The 20,127-nt window shown below is 56.2% G+C and overlaps 3 protein-coding genes across 7 annotated transcripts; 2 read left to right on the plus strand and 1 right to left on the minus strand.

The window, feature by feature from the left end:
• The first annotated feature begins 3,613 nt into the window (after positions 1 to 3,613).
• MPG (N-methylpurine DNA glycosylase) lies at positions 3,614 to 4,823 on the plus strand. Its single transcript, XM_042437905.1, has 3 exons — positions 3,614 to 3,811; positions 3,898 to 4,102; positions 4,301 to 4,823. The coding sequence occupies exons 1-3, from the start codon at positions 3,650 to 3,652 to the stop codon at positions 4,684 to 4,686; spliced, it is 753 nt and encodes a 250-aa protein (XP_042293839.1). The 5' UTR covers positions 3,614 to 3,649; the 3' UTR covers positions 4,687 to 4,823.
• A 405-nt stretch (positions 4,824 to 5,228) lies between these two features.
• NPRL3 (NPR3 like, GATOR1 complex subunit) lies at positions 5,229 to 16,835 on the minus strand. 5 transcript variants are annotated; one of them, XM_042437239.1, is made up of 14 exons: positions 15,941 to 16,835; positions 14,980 to 15,049; positions 14,143 to 14,181; positions 11,741 to 11,870; positions 11,481 to 11,555; positions 10,072 to 10,225; positions 9,621 to 9,702; positions 8,769 to 8,906; positions 8,153 to 8,309; positions 7,622 to 7,728; positions 7,293 to 7,422; positions 6,988 to 7,177; positions 6,218 to 6,410; positions 5,229 to 5,761 (listed from the first exon to the last, which is right to left on the minus strand). In XM_042437239.1, the coding sequence occupies exons 1-14, from the start codon at positions 16,059 to 16,061 to the stop codon at positions 5,596 to 5,598; spliced, it is 1,752 nt and encodes a 583-aa protein (XP_042293173.1). In that variant the 5' UTR covers positions 16,062 to 16,835; the 3' UTR covers positions 5,229 to 5,595. The 5 variants fall into 5 exon arrangements, with proteins under 5 accessions (XP_042293173.1, XP_042293175.1, XP_042293174.1 ...); XM_042437241.1 differs by having other exon boundaries at positions 14,143 to 14,260; positions 15,941 to 15,996; XM_042437240.1 differs by lacking the exon at positions 14,143 to 14,181.
• A 378-nt stretch (positions 16,836 to 17,213) lies between these two features.
• On the plus strand, positions 17,214 to 18,146 carry LOC121914145 (hemoglobin subunit alpha-D-like). The gene is made up of 3 exons (XM_042437245.1): positions 17,214 to 17,507; positions 17,643 to 17,847; positions 17,939 to 18,146. The coding sequence occupies exons 1-3, from the start codon at positions 17,413 to 17,415 to the stop codon at positions 18,065 to 18,067; spliced, it is 429 nt and encodes a 142-aa protein (XP_042293179.1). The 5' UTR covers positions 17,214 to 17,412; the 3' UTR covers positions 18,068 to 18,146.
• The last annotated feature ends 1,981 nt before the right edge of the window (positions 18,147 to 20,127 follow it).

Here is a 20,127-nt window from a genome sequence, read left to right on the forward strand (position 1 = left end):
CTGCCTTAGAAAGCGGCGAAAGGCGGGCTAATGGATCTGAGAGCCGCGTGCGAATGGTGAGTGGGGGTGTCCCCCTATTTTCATTGACTGTGACTTTAATGGTGGGGTCGAAGGAAAAGGCCATGCAACTAATTGCGGCCATTGACTGTGGGTGCACCAGATGCTTAATAAACCCTGCTGTGGTCAGCAGTTTGAACATTGCAACTCATCCCTTGCAGGAGCCCATACCCTTCACACAGATGGATGGGTCTTTGATGGGTGGGCAAGCAGCGGAGAAAAAAACCGCCCCTGTGTGGCTTGGGGTGGCAGACCATTGGGAGCAACTCCAGCTGGTGGTGGGGCCCACCTACAACTACCATTTGATGCTAGGTATCGACTGGTTGCATCACCACAGCCCCTCTTTAAGATGGAGGGACAGACAGTTGATTTTTGATGATCCAGTCTGCAGAGAACATTGCCTTGACCAGGCCGTGGTGCTCCCTCCTCTCCTCCCGCCGGTGCCACGCCCGGGGTTGACTCCGAGGGAGGCGGCGGCCCATTTAGAGACTATGCAATGCCATGGGACATTAAACTGTGTTGGGGAGGGAGAGGTTTCCTTCCCTCACTGCTATCAAGATTTGCAGAGGGTTTTTGAAGCTAAGGAGTGTGATGTGTTGCCTCCGCATAGAGAGACGGACTGTGCCATTGAAATAGAGCCGGGGGCGCCACTGCCTAAGCCTAAGTTATACTCAATGACCCCAAGGGAACTTACCACCCTAAAAGAGTTTATCGAGAAAAACTTGGCCAGGGGATTTATTAGACCATCGACTTCGACTTTTGCTGCTCCTGTCTTCTTCAGGGAAAAGAAGGATGGCTCTTTGCGGTTGGTCACGGACTATCGCAATCTGAATGGGATTTGTAGTACTAATAAATACCCCCTGCCTTTAATGAAAGACATGTTGGGACGTTTGGTCACAGGCAAGATTTTTACCAAGTTGGACTTGAGGGATGCTTACTACCGAGTTCGCATCAAGGAGGGGGACGAATACAAGACTGCATTTAACTGCCCCTTGGGGGCATTTGAATATCTAGTTCTTCCTTTTGGCCTGGCGGGGGCGCCAGGGATTTTCATGAGGCACGTGAACGAGGTACTACATGACCTATTATTTGAAGGGGTCCTGGTGTACCTGGATGATGTGCTCATTTACTCCAAAGACTTGGATAGCCACATTAAGTTGGTCCGAGAGGTACTCAAGAGACTGCTGGATAATCAGTTGTATGTAAAACTGTCTAAATGCCATTTCCACACAGAAAGATTGGACTTTTTGGGGTATAGAGTTTCCAACCAGGGCATAGAAATGGATCCTGCTAAGGTGCAAACTGTACTGGACTGGGCGCCCCCTAGGAACCGCAAGGATGTTCAGAGGTTCTTGGGCTTTGCCAACTTTTATAGACAATTCATTCCTGATTTTGCCAGAATTGCTTTGCCTATAACTGATCTGCTTAAAACCAAACCAGTGCAGATGAAGAAAGGGGGGGGAGGCACCAAAGGGGAGCAAGGGACCCAAGCCTTCTACTCCAATTCGGTGGTCAGAGGAGTGCCAACGGGCTTTTGACCAATTGAAGTTGCTGTTCAGTAATGAACCCATTTTGCTTCACCCTGACCCAGATAGGCCCTTTGTTGTACAAGTGGATGCAAGTGACTTTGCTATGGGCGCGGTATTGTTGCAAAGGGACTCAGATGATAAACTTAGGCCATGTGCTTACCTGTCTAGAAGGTTCCAAAAGGCTGAGCTACTTTGGCCTTGCTGGGAAAAAGAGGCCTATGCCATAAAACATGCCTTGGAAAGTTGGCGGCAATTCTTAGAGGGGGCTCCACAACCTTTTGAGGTGTGGACGGACCACAGGAACTTGGAGGCATTGCAAACTCCTCGCAAACTGACCCCCAAACAGAGGAGGTGGGCCAAGGTGTGCGCGCGGATGTGGATGCTTTTGTAAAGAGTTGCCCTGTTTGTGCTAGGGCCAAGCCTGTAGTGGGAAAGCCCAGAGGTTTACTGCACCCTTTGCCCACGCCAGACTCACCCTGGAAACACATTGCCATGGACTTTATAACTGATTTGCCACCAAGTAAAGGCAGAGACACCATTTGGGTGGTAGTGGACTTGTTTTCAAAACAAACACATTATGTTGCTTGCAAAGGGATGCCTTCAGCTTCAAAGTTAGCTGACCTTTTCATTGCCCATATATATAAATATCACGGACTGCCAGATAGAATAATTTCGGATAGAGGTAGTACCTTCACCTCTAAGTTTTGGAGGGTACTGCAGAAAAAATTGGGGGTTCAGTTGGCCCTCAGCACAGCCTATCATCCTGAGACTGATGGACAATGTGAAAAAACGAACATGGCCCTTGAGAGATACCTTCGGTCCTACACTAATTATTTGCAGGATGATTGGTACGACTTACTCCCTCATGCAGAGGTAGCTTTCAATAGTGCGGTCCATAGGAGCACTGGGCAATCTCCTTTTTTAATTAACTATGGATTTGAACCTAAGTTGCTGCCTGCATTGCCTGCTGAGAAATCTGACCCTGTTGCTGTGACTCAATGGTCTGAGAGAGTCAAGGGGGCCTGGCCCATGATTACTAAGGCATTGCAGGACGCCAAGCGTCAGTACAAAAAGTATGCCGACAGAAAACGGTCAGATGGTTGGAACATTAAGCCTGGTGACATGGTCTACCTGTCCACGAAAAATTTAAAGTCCAGGTTTCCTTCAAAGAAGTTGGGTCCTAAGTTCATTGGCCCTTTCCCTGTTAAAAGGCTGGTGAATGATGTCACTGCTGAACTCATTCTTCCCAAGTCCTATCGTCATCTTCACCCCGTTTTTCATTTCAGGTTGTTGAAACCAGATCGGAGCACGGATCGCTGGAAGACTACTGACTCTCAGCCTCTGCCCATGATGATTGATGGGCAACAACACTTTGAAGTTGCTAAAATTCTGGACTCTAGGCTACATAAGGGCAAACTTCAGTATCTCATTCGCTGGAAGCATTTTCCTGTTGATCATGATGAGTGGGTTTCTGTTGCTCATGTTAATGCGCCTGATCTGGTGGCTCGTTTTCATGCACAGTACCCTGACAAGCCTTCTCTTTCTGCTGTCACTTGATTTTACTTTCAGCTATCTGTTGGGGGAGGGGGTTTCCTTTTTCGGGGGGCTGACTGTTAGAATCCTGTTAGTATTCTACCAGATAGTGTTTGTAGTGTAGTATAGTAGTTGGGGATGATGGGGCTTTGGCTGCAGTAGAAGTGTAGATAGTGATAGTAGTGCATAGCAGGGCCAGGTGTCTTATCTAGTGGCCTTGAAGGCCTGGCTCTCCGAGCGCTCAGAGCTTGGGAATGTGCTTTCACTTCTGTGGGAATCAGGAGGGGCTTCGCTTGGCGGGTTTCTGCTTGGGAGGGGTTTTGGCTTTTGGGAATTCTGTTACTTTGTCTTGGGGAGGGTGTGGTTAGTCTCAGCTAAGAAGCTGAGTAAGGCACATGTCTGATTCTGGATCTATCAATAAAGTGCTGTTGATTATATCAATCAAGCTGACTGGTTGATTGTCTGGGATTCTGGGTGCTAACTCTGACACAGGCCCCGCCCACTCCCTCCATTCCTGGGCGCCGGCGGCCATGCTGCTCCGTCGGAAGCGGCCCTCTCCTTCCGGAGAGGCGGCGGCGGCGAGGGAGGTCTCCGAGGGGGCGGCCTGGCCCTCTCCTGCCCCGGGGCCCCGCCTGGGGTCGGCCTTCTTCGGCCAGCCCTGCATCTGCCTGGCCCAGGCCCTGCTGGGGAAGGTGAGCCGGGAGGAAGGGGCTGGGTGGGCAGCAGCGCAGCATCTGAACCCAGGGCCTCCCCCTCAGCCTTCCTCTGCCGCCCCCAGGTCCTGGTCCGGAGGCTCCCCGGGGGGCAGGAGCTCCGGGGGCGGATCGTGGAGACCGAGGCCTACCTGGGCGGCCAGGACAGCGCTTCCCACTCGAGCGGAGGCCGACGGACCCCCAGGAACGCCGCCATGTTCATGGCGCCTGGCACGCTCTACGTCTACCAGGTCTACGGCCTCTACTTCTGCCTGAACGTCTCCAGCCAAGGTAGGCCAGGCAGGCAGGAGGAGCCCGCCTCCCCCGCCTGCTGCTCTTGAACTCAGGCCCGCAGAGCCTCCCTTCTGCCCCAGGGCGCCCTCCAGCGGAAGGCAGGGAGCGGTGCAGGGAGGCCCACAGACCACTCTCAGACCCCCGGGGCAGGGGCTGTGGGGCTGCCCCTGACGGACCTCTGCCTCTGCTTTGCAGGGGAGGGGGCGGCGGTCCTGCTCCGCTCCCTGGAGCCCCTTCAGGGCCTGGAGGCCATGCGGCAGCAGAGGCACCTCCTTGGCCGGAGGAAGGGTCCGGCCGCCCCCCTCAAGGACTGGCAGCTGTGCAACGGGCCGTCCAAGCTGTGCCAGGCGTTGGCCATAGACAAGAGCCTGGACCAGGAGGACCTGGCCTGCCACCCGGCCGTCTGGCTGGAGCCTGGCCCCGGAGCGCCCGGCCAGGAGCCCATGGTCTGCACCAGCCGAATCGGCATCAGCGGCGACTGGGCCCAGAAGCCCTTGCGCTTCTACCTCCGGGGGAACAGGTGCGTGAGCGTGGCTGACAGGAGAGCAGAGGAGGCCGCTGACCACCAGACCCCAGGCTGAAACCAGGCACCGGGAGGCACAACACGAAAGGACAGTTGCTGCCAGGGATCAAGTTCTGGGGCCTGAGGCCTGCCGGGTTTTTTTAAAGGGCTTCCCCATTTATGTGAATAAATAAAGCTGTTTCCTTTTGCATGAAATGGGCTTGCCCTGTCTGTATTCAGCCCAGGGGGGCACATCTCCAGACCTGGACAGAAGTCTCACAGTGCTTGGCATTCCTGGCACTGACCTCTACTGTGGCCAGGGACATAACTATGGCAGGGGCAAGGGGTTGGTTAATGGGGGTGACAGGGGTACAGCCCAATACCAGCCCCCAGACCAGGCCAGCGGAAGAGGCAGGGAGTCTCCCTACAAGCGCTCTCCCTGCGCAGCATCCCACACAAGGCACCAAACTTGCTAATTAGAAAAGGCTGCAGGCGAGCTATAGCCATGCTGCGGTCTCCCCCACTCCGGTGCGCACCTTCCCCTGACATGGGAAGAAGGGGCTATCATACCACTGTTTGTCATGCAACTGGTGGGTTCCCAACACAGAGACGCACACAGTGGAGGAAGCATTCAGGGTGTATTTTCACAGCAGGGCTTAAAGACATTTCCCATTCCCCACCAACAGTGAATTAATGGCTTTTGCCCCTAAGCAGGCACATTGGTAACAACTAGCTCCTGCTGCCTCACAGACACAGGCAGCACTGCAGGGCTGGCGTTGCCCATGACCCTGGTGCAAACAGGAGAGCCAGAAGAAATTCCTGGCACAAGTGGGCATAGTTGCTGGCATCTCAAGAGCCGGGGCTAGCCTTCTCTCCCACCATCACCCCCGCCCTCTGGTGCCCCAAGTCCTTCATCTTGAAGAGGGAGGAAGTCCATCCACACTGGCCCCCGGCCCCCATAGTCAGAGTGAGGGTCTCTGCCTCCTTCTCACTTGTGGAAGGACTGGAAGACGGAGATGATGGGGTCCTCATGGTTGGTCACGACCAGGACGCTGCGAAACTTGTCGAAGAGCATCAGCAGGTGGGAGCGGCGCATGTTTTCGTTGTACATTATCTCTTCCAGGTGATGCCGCCCACGGAAGTAGTGCAGCAGCCTGTCAGTGGGGAGGAATGGGGATGCTCAGCCTTTGGGCCCAGCGGAAACGGCAATGACCATCTTGGTTCCCCAACAGGGAAAACGCAGAAGAGGAGGAGGTGCTCTGGCCAGCAACCCCTCAGCTTCAGGAAGAGGCTAGAGTAGCCCCCTCTTCCACTTGCACTTCCCTCCAAAAGAGAAGGAGAAGACCCCTCTCTCCACAGTAGGGCACTGTGGCACACTCCATCCATCGTGTGGGCTTTACAGGGAGCCCTGCATGGGGAACCCAGCAGAAGGTGACAGACTGCAATGCCCATCCTCCTTGCTAGCATGGGCCTGGGGAAAAGAGATGTTTGCAGGACCCCATTCTCCTCCTCTTACTCTGAACCAGACCATTTCAGCGGGGGGGGGGGGGGATGTCCAGGCCAATCTCTGGCAGGCTGCCCCTCAGTGTCCTGCCAGCCTCCCTCACTACCTGGCAAACATGCGCAGATCCTCAGGGTTGTGGGAAGCCGGGACACTGAGAATGGCTTCCCGCTCATGCTCCGAGAGGCTGGTCAGCAGGTTCTCCGTCATGCGCTTGTTCACAGGGGAGTCTCCACCAGGCAGCAGCTCAGCGCTGGAGTTGTCCATGCTGGGGCTGGTGAGAGTCATGTCATCGCTGCTGGCTGCAGAGGAGAACAAAGCCAGCATGGAGCCTGATGGCGGCATGTATGGCAAACCCACAGGGGCTCCCCTGGGGGAAAGGAGCAGGGCCTCCAGCATTTCAGCTCTTCTCTCCTGGGAGAGGCAGGAGGGGAGCCTGCGTGCTGAGAGAGGTTTGCAAATTGAGTGCAACTGGCAGAGAAGGGCAATGAGGAGGTGCAGGTGGGCCTAGCAGTGGAAGCAGGGAACCCTTCTGCACTCTGCATGGCAGGACTGCCCTCCAGACGGCTTACAAAGGGAGGGTCCCACCTGGTGGGTCCCACTTTGTCTGGGAGAGAGAAGTGGAGGGAAGCCCTGGAGGTGGGAGTAAACACGTAGGACGTTTCACAGTGAAACTTGGCTGGCTCTGTGCTCCCCTCCTCTCTCATGCAGAATTGGTTACACAGAAGAGGTAGGGAGGCTCCAGTGGGCCCCACAAAACCAGTGGGGAAGACTTGGAGAGGCTCTCCCCTGCAGGCTGCAGCCACTGCCCAAATCCCTTGGGTCAGAAGCCCTGGGCAGACCAGTTGCTCCCCAAGAATAGCTGGCCGGATCCCGTACTTGGAGAGCCAAAGCTGAGGGCGTTGGGGGTGCTGAGGCTGCGGCCCCCCACCCGGGCAGCCAAGGGGGGCTCTTCCACTCTGGTGCGGGGGTCTTCTTCCTTGGGAGGCACCATCAGGCAGGCATAGGTGTGGAGCTGGATGAGGAGCCGGTGCTGAAGCATCCAGACCACCATCTGGATGAGCTGTGTCTGGCCAGAGAGGAGGAGGAGATCACTTTGAGTAGCAGGAGAGTAGGTGGACTTCTCAGCAGCCTCTGAAGGGAGCTGCTTCAGAGCCAGCCAAGGCCAGGGATGGTCTACTCACCTCCTGCATAGGGGCAGCCAGGGGGTCCTTGAACTCTGCCAGGGAGACGGGCAAGGAGAACTTGGAGAGGACGGAAGGCAGGTCATGGCCAGGGAACTGACATGCGAAGTCCTCAGCTAGAGGGGAGTAACTGAAGGGGAGGAGGAGTCCGTCAAGGCCTTCCACGGGATCTCTTCCTCCTCCTCACCTTCAATAGGGCTCAGGTTGCCCTGGTTCACTCTCACCAGCGCTCCTGGGAGGACCAGGCTGAGAGACAGCGGCCAGCCCAGGTTCCCTTGGCCTTGCCCAGCTGTGTGGCCACTGCACATTGTCTAGAGACATGCACTTACAGGCAAAGGCTGGCATTGGGGCAGAGCATGTAGACGTTGTTCTCGCACAATGGGTAGATGATTATGGCCTTCCCCCAGTAGACCAGGTGTGCTGCCAGCTGGAACACCTACAGGAGGGACGGAGCCAAGGGAATGTGGGCACTCAGTAGGCACTCAGGGACAGGCACACTGCAGCTCCAGAGAGGTTGCAGTATGGCAACGCCCGGAGGCAGGGTGCATCCTGCCACCTCTGGCCGGAAAGGAGGCTGCCTCCTCCCACCACCCCTTGGTAACGTGGCCACAGTTGGCGCATGGGCAACGTGGGTGGGAGCCACCAGCTGACACCCTGGCGGTGGGACCCGTTGAGCCAAGGGCTGAACGCTGACCTTACATCCAAGCAGTCAGCCTTCTCCGGTTGGGAGCTACCAACAGCCTCTCAGCTACAAAGCCCCTACCGGCTCCTGGGCAAATGGTGGTCTGGCCTCAGTAGGCCAGTTCTTCCTAGGGGGGATGTTTCCAGTCGCCAGGGGGGGCCTCCTGTCCCCCATTCACCTGGAGCAGCGCAAGGTCAGCATCCTGGGCCAGCTGCTGTAGGTTCTTCACAGCAGAGGTGGTCCTGATGACACGCACCAGTGCTGGGGAGCAGTCCAGCGGGAGATCATTGAGGAGGGATTTCTCATCCTTCAATAGCAGCAGGGCATGGTAAGGTCTGCAAAGGCGGGGCGGGGGCAAAGCAGACACCCGCAGCAGAGAGAGTTAGACATCCCATCACAACAGGAGCCTCAACAACCTACACAAGACTATGGTCTCACAAGGGAGGGAGGGAGGGAATCCAAGACCCCTTCTGAAAAAGAGATAAGTTTTCCGCCACCCTCCGCCACAACTCCTGGCACAGCTGGACAGAACCCTGGCTCGAGAGCTGGCTCCTTTAACTTGCCAGGTGGCCATAAACATGTCCCATCCTGAGGGAAGGGGGCAGGTGTTTCTGCCAGCGAGCCAGAGATAGGACTCATGGAAACCCTCAAGGTTATGTGTATGACTCCCATCAGCCCAGCCATAGTCGCCAGGGGCAGGGTGCGGGTGAAGCTATCCCAAGGCATCTGGAGGGCATGTGGTGGCCAGGGAGCCCTGGGCTAAAAGCCTCCCCACCCAATTCAAGAGGCCTTACCGAATAGCCTTCAGGCTCCTCTCAATGGCCTCTGGTGGGATGAAATGGGAGGCAACATCGTGGACCTTGTGAGGGAGGCAGAAGCTCACTTCCAACCAGCTGTTGATGTGCAGCCGGACAACCCCCGTTGTGCAGAGGCTAGAGAAAGAGAACCGGGTGCATCAGGCTCCACAAGACACAAAAGTCCCCACAGCTGCAGCCTGGGCAAAACAGGCCACATGAGGAGAGCAGACACCACCCCACACACATATGGGGCAACAGGCAGATGGGGGGGACTCCAATCACGCACTGGGTATGCCTGCAGGCAGGGTTTCCATGCCAGGGTAGGGAGCCGTCTCTGGAAGCAGCCGAGAAAGAGGTGGAGGGAAGGGAGAAAGGAAGAAGGAAAGAAGCACCACAAAGGGGGAAGCAAAGGCTTTCAGACTATCAAGGAAGCACAAGGCTGAAGCAGGCCATCCCAGGGGAAGGACTCAGTAGTGGGGCTGTCCTGCCATGGGAAGGCCTGCTCTGCTGCCTCAGCCAAACCCTTCCTTGGATGCAGGCATGTGCAGGAGCGAATCGTCTTTCTCTTGAGGACGCCAGACCCTCCTCCCACCATGCTCCTTTCCCCTTATGGAACCCAAGAGTCCCCACCCTGCCCTGGGAACAGTAGGAAGACAGACTCCCACTGCCTCTGGCAGCCAAGACTGCGATGTAACTACAACTAGCCAGTGCCACCTTGTGGCAAAGCAGGAGAGGCCCAGGGGAGGCCCTAGCTCAGCCTCTGCACCGAGTGGAAGCCACAGACAAGAGTGTCCTGTGGCTGCAGGACAGCAGAAGAGAGGGAGGGAGGGCTGGCATAAAGCACCTTACCTGTCATAAGCCTCCTTGAGGTCTCTGGCCAGCTTGCACTTGGGAAGGATGTGGAGGAAGGGCGACTGGGGGCCTTCTGTGGCTGCAGGGGAGAAAGAAAACTGAAGTGCCTTACACACAAAAAGACCACCCAGCGTAGCCCATCCCTCAACCTCAGCTAATCTATTTACCAACTAAGAAGCCAAACTGCTTCTACAAAGTGCCAGGGTCTGGCAGGTCCAAGGACTGGACATGCAACTGATACAAGGCCACACACAGGGCAAGCTGGCGCATGACCTCTGCCAACAGCCGGGTGGGTACCAGCTGGTCAAGAGCTAGGCTCAAATGGGAAGTGCCAAGATCAGGGGCCAGGCTGAGAGAGGAACTGCTATGCAGCTGCTGGGCCCTGCCCTCCACAGGCAGAGGAGGGAGACCCCAGCTGGTCATCCCATCCCCAGCCCCTGGAGCTTACTTTCTGACATGGCCGACACTTCATCCTGGATGGCTAGGATGAGCTTGGCCTCACGGGTGAGGTACTGGCAGCGTCGCTCCTCGTGCTGGAGGACAATAGCGATCCGCCGGGAGAGGTTGTGCAGGCAGTTGATCACCGAGGGGTCAGCTGTGGCCTGTGGAGGGGAGGCAAGCAGAAGTCAGCCCCATGAGAGGTCAGCCCCATGGGAGATCAGGAGGGAGTCCTGATCTAAGTGTCAAAGAGAATGCCCCCCACTCTCTCAACAACCAGGCCTCCTGACTGGTGCCTACAGCCCACCCACCCCCAAGGGCCAGTCCATGCTCTCCAGGCCTTTGAAGATGAGAATGCTCTTAGTCCTTCCCAGTGGTACATGGGTTGTGGCTCTCTGGACACCCAGAAGAGGGTTGCCCAGCAGCTCCGACTGGCTTCCATGCACCTGCTAGTCCTGGACTCTTCATGCTGGTTTGGGGGGGTTGGCCTCCTCCCCTACTCTCATCCCACTTAAGACCGCAAGCAGTTGAGGATGGACGGGAGGCTCAGCGCAGGGCCACCAGCCACCCTGGAACCAGACCCTCTACCTCATCCCAAGATCTGGCTGGCAGAGAGGAGATGTGCTGGTCTAGCTCAGAGGCACCAAAATGCCTTGGCTTCTAGCCCAGCAGCATTCTGGTGCGTGGCCATGCTCAGCTAAGGCCAATGAGGGCCCCTATTCCACCCCCAGCTGGAGGGCTGCCCTGGCCCCAGGGAAGGCAAAACACAGGGAGGATATCAGCCTCCTGCAGCTGAGAGGTTGAGGCTGGAAAGGCAAGCAGAGGGTGGGTGGGGAGGAGGCTGGGCAGCTGCAGAGAGCCTGTTAAGGAGCTGGAGGACAAGACAGCTGATAGCATATCACTTGCTGCCCAAACCTGGCAAGCCATGATTCAGCACAAAAGAGGACAGGGATGCTTGCTGAGTCACAGCTTTCTGTTCCCAGCTTTACCCAGCTGATGAGAAGGTGGGGGGCACTGGCCCACCAGACCTGCAAGCTGCAAACGTAAGACCGGAAAGGCCTCCAGCCGCCACACCGTGCCCCTCACCTTCCTCCCCTCCTACCCTAAAAGGAGCCCTTCCCCTTGCCCCCTGCCCCAGCCTTGGAGAAATCCATAGCTCCGAGTCTGGCACCAGGACATGCAAAGCATCACCTTACTCACCCACAGGCAGGCACAGCCTCCCTCCCTGGGCTGGCCAACTGCACCCTGGCACCCTTGGAGGGAGCCTCCTTACCTGGGACTGTGGATCTGGGGAAACTGGAGCCCTCACCCCTCCACCCCCATGGAAAACAAGGCCTGCTCAGCCTGAGAAGAGGCCCTGGCCCAGGTCACTCACTCGCTGGAGTGACAAAACTGGACCCAATCCTTGGGCATCCTTACCCTTAAGGCAAAGACAACGTTGAAGAGAATCATGGTGGGCATCTCTCTCTTTGGGGAGGGGTCTGTCTTGGAAATCTGCAAAGCAATGGAAGACAGTAGGCACACCATCCCAAAAGAGAACAAGGTTAAAGTAAGGCCATGATGGGGGAAGAAAGGCACCTGAGCAGGTAAACCCCTTTTGTTTAAGGTGGTCGGGAGCACCAGAATCAGGGCAACAAGGAGATGCTCAGCTTCAGAAGAAAAAGGCCTGCAGCCCCTACCTGTCCAAAGCCATGCTGCAGCAGAGTGGGGTGGCCCACAAAACGGACATTGTCTATCTTCAACTCAAACTTTTTGCCACACATGTCCGACTTGGTAGCCAGAATTGTTGCCAGGATGACGTCCGAAAACCTTCAAAAGAAAACCCAGGCATCACTAAAGTCTTCCTCGGCTGCCTCCCCTCCCCACCCACCTCCCCGAGGAACAGTACCAGAGCCAGACAGCATCGGGGTATTAATATTCCATATGATGTGAGCATTGAAGAATAAACACACACATTGTGGAATACCCTGGATCCCATCTGTCCATGATGGCAATTAAGAGGCACCCTCAAGATCACGCCTTGCCAATCACGGGAATTACTGGAAGGCAAAGCGTCCCAGGCAAAGAGGGCAGAGCAGCTCATGCATCTTCCACATGGAAAACAAGCACTGAGGAGGAGGAGGAGGAGGAACAGAGAAAGGAGGCAGAGCTGGCCTTAGCTGAAGGGCCTGGATTTCCAGGCAGGCCTCCCCCATTAAGCAAGAAGGGGCCAGCAGCAGCTTGGGCCAAAGCAGCCCCCATAGCAAAAATGGGGGGGGGCTTTCTCAAAAGGGCTCCCCAGAGGCTCTCTGGGACTCTGAAGGGCTGCCTCTCCTGTCTTCTGGAGCACCAGCCCAGCAAGGGAAGGAGAGAGGTTTTCCACAGGCCCCTGGGGTTTGACAACTGGTGGCCTGATGGACCAGCCCCTCTCTTGGAGACACACACACACTCCTGCTGGAAGACCCCTCACTCTCCCTTTGCCTCTGGGATCCCAAGCTGTACTGGGAACCTCAGAAAAGCAAGACCAAAACAGAGTCCAGGATCCTGCTTAGTCTATCCATGGCTGACCCCTCCATGCCCTTTCATTCACCTGGCATTCTCTGGCCACTGATGCAGAGAGGCACGCTGCCTTTGGCACTGGATGGAACAGTCAACCTGACCAGGAGATACTGAGAGCCCTGACCCCCTGGAATCAATCCAGTTCCCTTTCAAAGCCATCCAAGTCAGCAGCCATTATGACTTCTGGTGATAATGAGTGCCACAGGTTTGCCCCTGCACTGATAAAGCACATGGGGTACTTTCCTCCAGAGAGTCTCTCCATGTAGGAAATAGTACACTGTCTCTCATCTATGAGAGGTACCCAAATGCATTCCAGGCCACTTCAGACAGGCTTCCTGGGCCCATTCTCTGGACAAGGAGACCCCTCTGGCCCCAGATCTAGTCTTACGTGGATAAATGCAGATAACCTAGAAGAGATGCAAGGGCCAATCTTCTTGTCCTATTTTTCCTCATGGTAAAGAAAAAGAACAAGACAATATGTAAAAGCTCTTGCTTGTGTTTTTGGCTGTTTTCCACCAGCATGTGAGCCTTGCCACCCAACTGAGCAAAGTCCAACCTTCACACGCGTCTTTGTGGGCAATACAAGACAGGCTTCAATCTCTCGGGAAGGAGACTAGTCTTTCTGCAACAACAGCTGGCCCTGAGCTGAGCCTGTCCCTGGGGCTGCATCCTAAGAGCAGCTGCCTCCTCACTTTTTGCCACTGAGGCTCCAAGAGATTGCCCCTTATCAGACCCAGCAGAGTCAGCAAGGAGGGAAGGGGGCAGGCAGGCAGGCAACTGTTCAGAGGACGGTGCAGAACAAGACAGAATGCAGGAACCCTCTGCCATTTTATAACCACCCACCCCTGATGGGTTTCACACTCCTTTGTAGCACCAGAGGAGAACAATCTGGCCAGGGATGAGCAGGGACTCCTCTTGATACTGAATGGGAACATGTGGCAGAGCAGAGGAACAAACTGCTGTGAGACAACCATATTTCTTGACATTAAGCTTTGGGTGTAGAGTGCTCCTTAAGAAAGACAAGATCATCCACCTGTCAGAATGTTTCTATAAACATCCTTTAAAAGTTAACTTCAGAAGACAACCAGAAAACAAAGAGGTAACTTCCCTCCACCTTGTGTCATCCCAGGCCCTGCTCCCAGGTTTTGTGGAGTGCAAAGGACTTCTTTGGGAGGAAGGTGGAGACCACAAGCCTGGTGCCACCACAAGTGCCTACCTTTGCCCCCCTCCACATCCGGACTCAGACACACAGACTGGCAGCATTTCTGGTGCCGCTTCTTCCTACCAGGCCCGCCAACATGTCCCCCCTCACAAAGAGACTGCTAGGGCTGGGAACCTGAGTCCTTCCACGTGGCAAGTGGTGGGGGGCAATGCCCTTCCTTGTAACCCCCAGAACCCTCCCACTCCTCTTTCCCCCCAGTGCAGTTAATCCACAGCTTGGTGGGAAACAGAAATGAAGAAAGAGAGCACAAGGAGAGGACAGTGAGAAAGGAAGCCATAAGTGGGGAGCGGGGTGCTGCCGGTTCAGAACATTTGGTCTTACCCTGACACCACCTGCTCCTCAGTGAGAGGACATGGCTCTCTGAAAACAGGAACAGGAGGCATAAGCACCTCTTGGGAAACAGACCAGGCAAAGGCACACCAGGTGCATCGCTAAAACACTACGAAATGGGACAGTTAGCAATTCAGTCCTGACTGCCTCGCACACGGAAAGCTGCTCTCGGAGTCCCTCAGACACACATGAAAGACTGAAAGTGAGCTGTTGGGAGGAAGGGAGGACACCATCCACTCAGCCTGAGCACTGGCAGGAATGAAGGCAGGAGAAGGGATCACCAGGGCTGGGTCAGGCCGACAACCAGCCCAAGGCCTCCTTGGAACCAGGTCCCTGGGGTGAAGACCTGGGAGTCCCAGGTGGGCCCAGGCAAGACTGGCTGACAGGGGAGTCAGGATCCTGCCCTCGACGGAGATGGATCACACCGGGAGCTGGCCAGGGAAGGGCTCCTGTGCCAAGAGGGCTCTGTTTCTAGGGGCTTAGTCTTTCAAAACAGCCAGATTCTGCTTAGCTTGAAAGGTTTGGAGGGGACCAAGGAGAGGCACCTTGGTACTTTCCAGATGCTTGTCACTTCAACACCCACCACCCCCAAACAGCATGACCACTGCCTAAGGATTATGGGAGCTGCAGTACACAGCTGGGAGACACCGGCTTGCCTGCCTCTGGTTCTGGAAGTGCAAGAGGATCCATCCCAGGAGGGCTGACCTGCCTGTGTCCGTTTCCTTCTGCCTAGCTAGAGAACACAGGGAGCCAGGGGCCATTTGATGCTTGACATGGAAGCATGCGCTCCAGACTCAAAGCGCCCTGGCGACCAGGAGCCACACTTACCTGGCGTCGCCATCCGGGTCTTCCACGCTGTCGCCAATGCTGTTCACTGCGTACCTGCTCCGCGGCTTCCCTTTGGAAAACCGGAAACAGAGGATGGTCAGGATTAACATTGGAGCGGATGGCGGTGGCTGCTGCGTCTTCTCTTTCTCTCGATATCAATATTATGCATTTGATTTGGATCTGAGATCCTGAACTATTAGCTCTAAGTGCATGAGCTCAGACAACTTGGACAGACTGAGGGTCATGTACCCTCGATACCCGGCGGCTGTATGCTGACCTCAGGCGCAAGTCCAGGGCAGGTTTGGGGGCCAGAATTATGGGTTTTGACAGGGGTTTGTAACAAAGGAGGAGCAATGGGAAAAGGCCTTAGACAATGCTCTCAGGAGCCAGGGTTTGTGGTGGCCCTGAAGGCCAGCTGGAGAGGGAGCCTTCTCTGCAAGGGCTCAAGGGCGATGAAGGCCCCTGGCTGCAGGGCTTCCTCAGTCCATTTTCTGACGAGAGACTTGCATAGGGGAGGCCCTCCATACCATCGGAACCGAAAACAGACACAGCAAAAGGCAGGCCAAGGACTAGCCTTGCCAAGGCTTTCCTCCCGGTGGCTTTTCGCCCCTTGGCGGGGTTTTACGTTGCTGGATGAGGGTTTATGCAACACCGAGTGGGACCTAAAGAGAGCAAAGGCAAGAAGGGGCCAAGAGAAGGCCCTGGGACTCCCAGACCCCCTCAGTGCTTCCACTGCAACGCCCATGGTCCCCGGCCTGGGCCACACTGGCTGCGGATGAGGGGAACTGCACTCCATTGGCAAATTGCTCCGGAGGAGGAGGAGGACTGCAGCTCCCATCATCCCGGCAGCAGCGGAGGAGGGAGGGAGGGGCCGCGAGCGCAGCCAGGGTCGCCATGGCAACGGGCCCGCCCCTCCCTCCCGGCGGCCCACTTCCGGGGCGGGGCCTGGCTGCCGGCTCACCGGTGCTGGCGGCGGGGTTGGCGGGGCCGCGCTGGAAGGGGAAGCGGAAGAGGAGCTTGTTGCCGCGGCTGCCGGAGCTGACGAGGATGACGCTGATGGGGCTGGAGCGCTCCTCCGCCATCCTCTGCCGCCGCAGCTCCAGGGACCGTAGGCGGCGCAGCCAGGGCTAGAGCGGGCCCCGCGCATGCGCCCGAAGCACTTTCAAGGCCGGCGCCGCCGCGTCCGCGCACGCGCAGTCAGTGGAGGCCCCGCCCCGCCCCCGGAAGTGCCTTCCGCCCACTTCCTGCTCAGGTGCAGCCCTTTGCGGCGGGGTCTGTCCGCCTGCTCTGCCTTTGGGTTCCGCACAAACGCTGCCCTCGAGGAGGGAGGCTCTGGGTGGCCCTGCTGCCCAGGAAGACCGGAGCCCCGGGCCCTGCTGGGCGGGACCGGGAGTGGCTCCGCCAGAGCCCAAGAGGAGCCCGGGGGCAGCTCCCTCCCTCCCTCCGCCATCTGGGCCCGATAAGGCTGCCCTGGGCCGCCCTGCCTCCGGGAGATAGACAGACAGAGGCCCCCGGTGGCCCCTTGTGGCCCAGGAGCCTAAGCTGAGGCCCGGCGCGGGGTGGGCCATGCGGGCCCCAGGCGCCTCTTCCTGGCGCTGCTCCCTTTGGTTCTGTCCCGCCTTTGTAGGTCTCTCCAGGCTCAATGGACGTTCACCCCATACAAACCACTTGAAGTGAAAGCCCTTACAAGCAACAAACCGGGGGAAGGGCTGTCTTTACCTGAAAGCAGCCCTGGCTCTCTCTCCCAGCAGCCAATGCCCCTCTGGCCAAAGGAGAGGCTGCTGGGAGCTGCAGTCCAACACCTCAAGCAGGGGCAGCTCTGTACAGGAGATGAACCTGGGAAGGAGCCCATGGCAAGGAGGGACCCGCATTCGGATCCAGAGAGACAATGCAGTCTATGCAGGCATTTAAGAGAAGATCAGTCAAGAGGATGGGAGGATGGAGGGGGGGGTGCTGAACTCCAAAGCAGCTGCCAAAATGCCTGCCTCAAACCAGCGCTGGGGATGTCAAGAAGAGGACTATGGAGGCAAAAGTGACCAGTCCAAGACATGTACGTTAATCCAAACAGTCTGAAAGGGTGATTTTGTAACGGTTTCTGTCGGGTGAAAAAGCAAACATTGAACATGGGTCCCTTCTCTGCTACAGACAAGGGCAGGAAGAAGGTCATTTGCTCAGACTTGGAAACAGAAGGATTGGAGGACTTCTTGAGCAACAAGAACTCTAATAGATATCATCTGTCAGCTGCAAAAGCAGAAGAGTCCCTTCTCCCCCTGGCCTTCCCTTCCCCTTCCCCGCCTCCAGGGCCAGATAAGAGGGGCGCGCCCAGGGAGCCACAGCTATAAAGGAGGCGCCCCACGGAGCCCCAGCTTGGACCCTGCCTGCCTGCCTGCCTTCCTTCCTTCGGCCCCAAGAGAGAGAGAGAGAGCTGCCAGGATGGTGCTGACGGCGGACGAGCGGAAGGTGCTGACCTCCACCTGGGCCAAAGTCTCAGGGCACCTGGACGAGATGGGCGGGGATGCCCTGTGCAGGTGAGCAAGGGAAGGCAGGGGCCCCATTGCCATCCTTCCATCCCAGCAGAGGAAGGCAGGGACCCCATGGCCTGGCCTGGCCTGCCCTCCGTCAGCCCTCCATCTCTCCCTCCATCCCTCTTCTCTCTCTCTCAGGATGCTCACGACCTTTCCGCAGACCAAGACCTACTTCCCGCACTACGACATGAGCCCGGGCTCCAAAGACCTCCAGCATCACGGGCAGAAGGTGGCCAAGGCCCTGGACAACGCCCTCCACCACCTGGACAACGTCCGGGGCACCATGTCCGACCTGGCCGACCTCCACGCCTACAACCTCCGCGTCGACCCCGTCAACTTCAAGGCAAGGAGAGCCAGGGAAGGAGGCCCTTTGGGGGCCCGGGGGGTCCCCTTCCCTCCTCTGACCCCCTTCTCTTGCTTCCTTCCCATTGCAGCTGCTGGCCAAGTGCTTCCACGTGGTCCTGGCCACCTACCTGCGCGCCGACTACACCTGCTACGTCTACCTCTGCCTTGACAAGTTCTTCTACCTCCTGGCCGAGGTCCTCACCGAGAAGTACAGATGAGCGCTTCCAATCCACTGAAGGGAGGCCCCTTCCTCCTCCTCTCCCATGATTCAGAATAAAAAGCTTTGGCCACCCTTGACTACCTGCCACCTGAGCCTCAGTTATTTTGGGTGGGTTGTGGGGAGGAGGGAAGGTGGGATGGAGCCCTTCTTCAGGCTCAGAGGGGTCCCTGGGTTGGAAAGTGGGTGCATCTACACTACAGAAATAATGTGGGTTTGACACCTCTTTGATGGGGTCTGAATTGCAAAAACAATGGTGTTTGGTTTCCTTTGCCATGGCTCAAGGCTATTCTGGGATCCTGGGATTTCTACTTTGGGGAAACATTTAACCTTGGGGCTCTGGGGCCACAAGAAATGACCATTCCCAGGATTTCATACCCTTGAGTCAAACTGGATTATTTCTGCAGTGTAGACGCTGGTTAAGGATGCCTCTGCACCACAGAAATAATGCAGTTTGACACCTTTTAAACCTCCATGCTAAGAGATACTGGGATTTCTAGTTCTGACACCAGACCCTTCTGACAGAGAAGGCTCAATGTCTCCGGAAACTACAGTTCCCAGGATTCCATAGCCTGGAGTTCATCGTAAGTGTTGCTAGTGGGAGGAGGGGATTCTGGGAGGTGTAGTTCTGTTGGCTGTTTATCGATCCATTTCCTGTATTCCTATGTACTGTATATGTATTATCCTACTTGTGATTATGTATTTTCCCTGGATAATGATTAACCATCCATTATGAAGCCTTGCCCTCCCTCCAGTCCATCTGCCTTGGTCCAGGCCTCGGAGGTTGAGAGGAACTGCTGGACCTCTTACCCTTTCTCGTCACCACTCCCTTCTCCTTCTGTATCATGTCTTTTTTAGATTGTAAGCCTGAGGGCAGGGAACCGTCTAACTAAAAAGATTGCATGTACAGCGCTGTGTAAATTTACAGCGCTTCATAAATAAAGGTTAATAATAATAATAGTTCTAAAATGTTCAGGCTTTCCGGTCCGGAATCTGAAGGAAGATGGGATTTGGGGGCAAAAGATGGGGGACAGAGAGAGAGGTGGAAGGGGTTCAGCATTCTTTCCAGGGCCCAGGTTTGGAGGGTGCAGCTCCCATCATCCCCTGAAGTGAGGAGGCACGCTGGAAGAAGTAGTCCAGCCTCTGTGTTGGGGGAGGCTCACTTGGTTCTCTGGTTAATCTGCCTCAAGGGCTCCTAAACTAAGGGACTTCAAGGCTTCTCCCTGCCTGAGAGATGGACCCTTGCAGGGGCTGCCATCCATTCGTCCCAACCCGGATTAGGGAATCCTCAGAACAGGTTTCTTTGCACTGCAACAGCCAGCATGTCTCCAGCAAGCATGGGGACGCAGGGAGTTGTAGTTGCAAGGGCTAGATTCCCCACACTTTTTTTGGGGGGGGAGGAGGAACCCTTAATTAAAAACATTTACTTTAGGTATTTTGTGAGTCACCTGAAGGAGTCCCGACCCTTTGCAAAACTCTGCACTAATAATGAATTGCGGCTGGGGGAGCAGGGGAAGGAAGGGACAGGGCCCCCAACTATGTACCCCACTGAGAAAAGGAGTCTCTCCAACAAGACTCCCAGAAAAAGCCCTTTTTTAAACAAAGTAATACAACTCCCATAATCCCCCAAACCAGCATTGGAGATACGGCAATAGCAAGTGCATTTCTATACACTATGGCAGCATCCACACTGGAGATATAACACGGTTTAGGCACTGCTTTTCAACATCCTGGCTCAAGGCTATGGAATTCTGGGAGTTGGAGTTTGTTGTGGACCCAGAGCAAAGCTCCGCTCCGGGCCCCACGACAAACTCCAACTCCCAGAATTCTATGGCCTTGAGCGAGAAAAGAGTTAAAGCGCTGCCAAAACGGGTAATTTCTCTAGTGTGGATCAGGGGAGCGCTAGGACCCGGGGGGCACCCCAGCTGCAAAAGCCGGGTCTGGATTGACCGCTACAAGAGGACTTTATAAAGAACGCTGAATACCGGGTGGCGCATGCGCACTAGGGCGCCTCCAACCTAGACCCCGCCCCCTCTAGCTCTGCGCTTGCGCAGACCGTGT

The sequence above is a fragment of the Sceloporus undulatus genome, chromosome 8, assembly GCF_019175285.1.
Source record: "Sceloporus undulatus isolate JIND9_A2432 ecotype Alabama chromosome 8, SceUnd_v1.1, whole genome shotgun sequence".
Lineage (NCBI taxonomy): Eukaryota > Metazoa > Chordata > Lepidosauria > Squamata > Phrynosomatidae > Sceloporus > Sceloporus undulatus.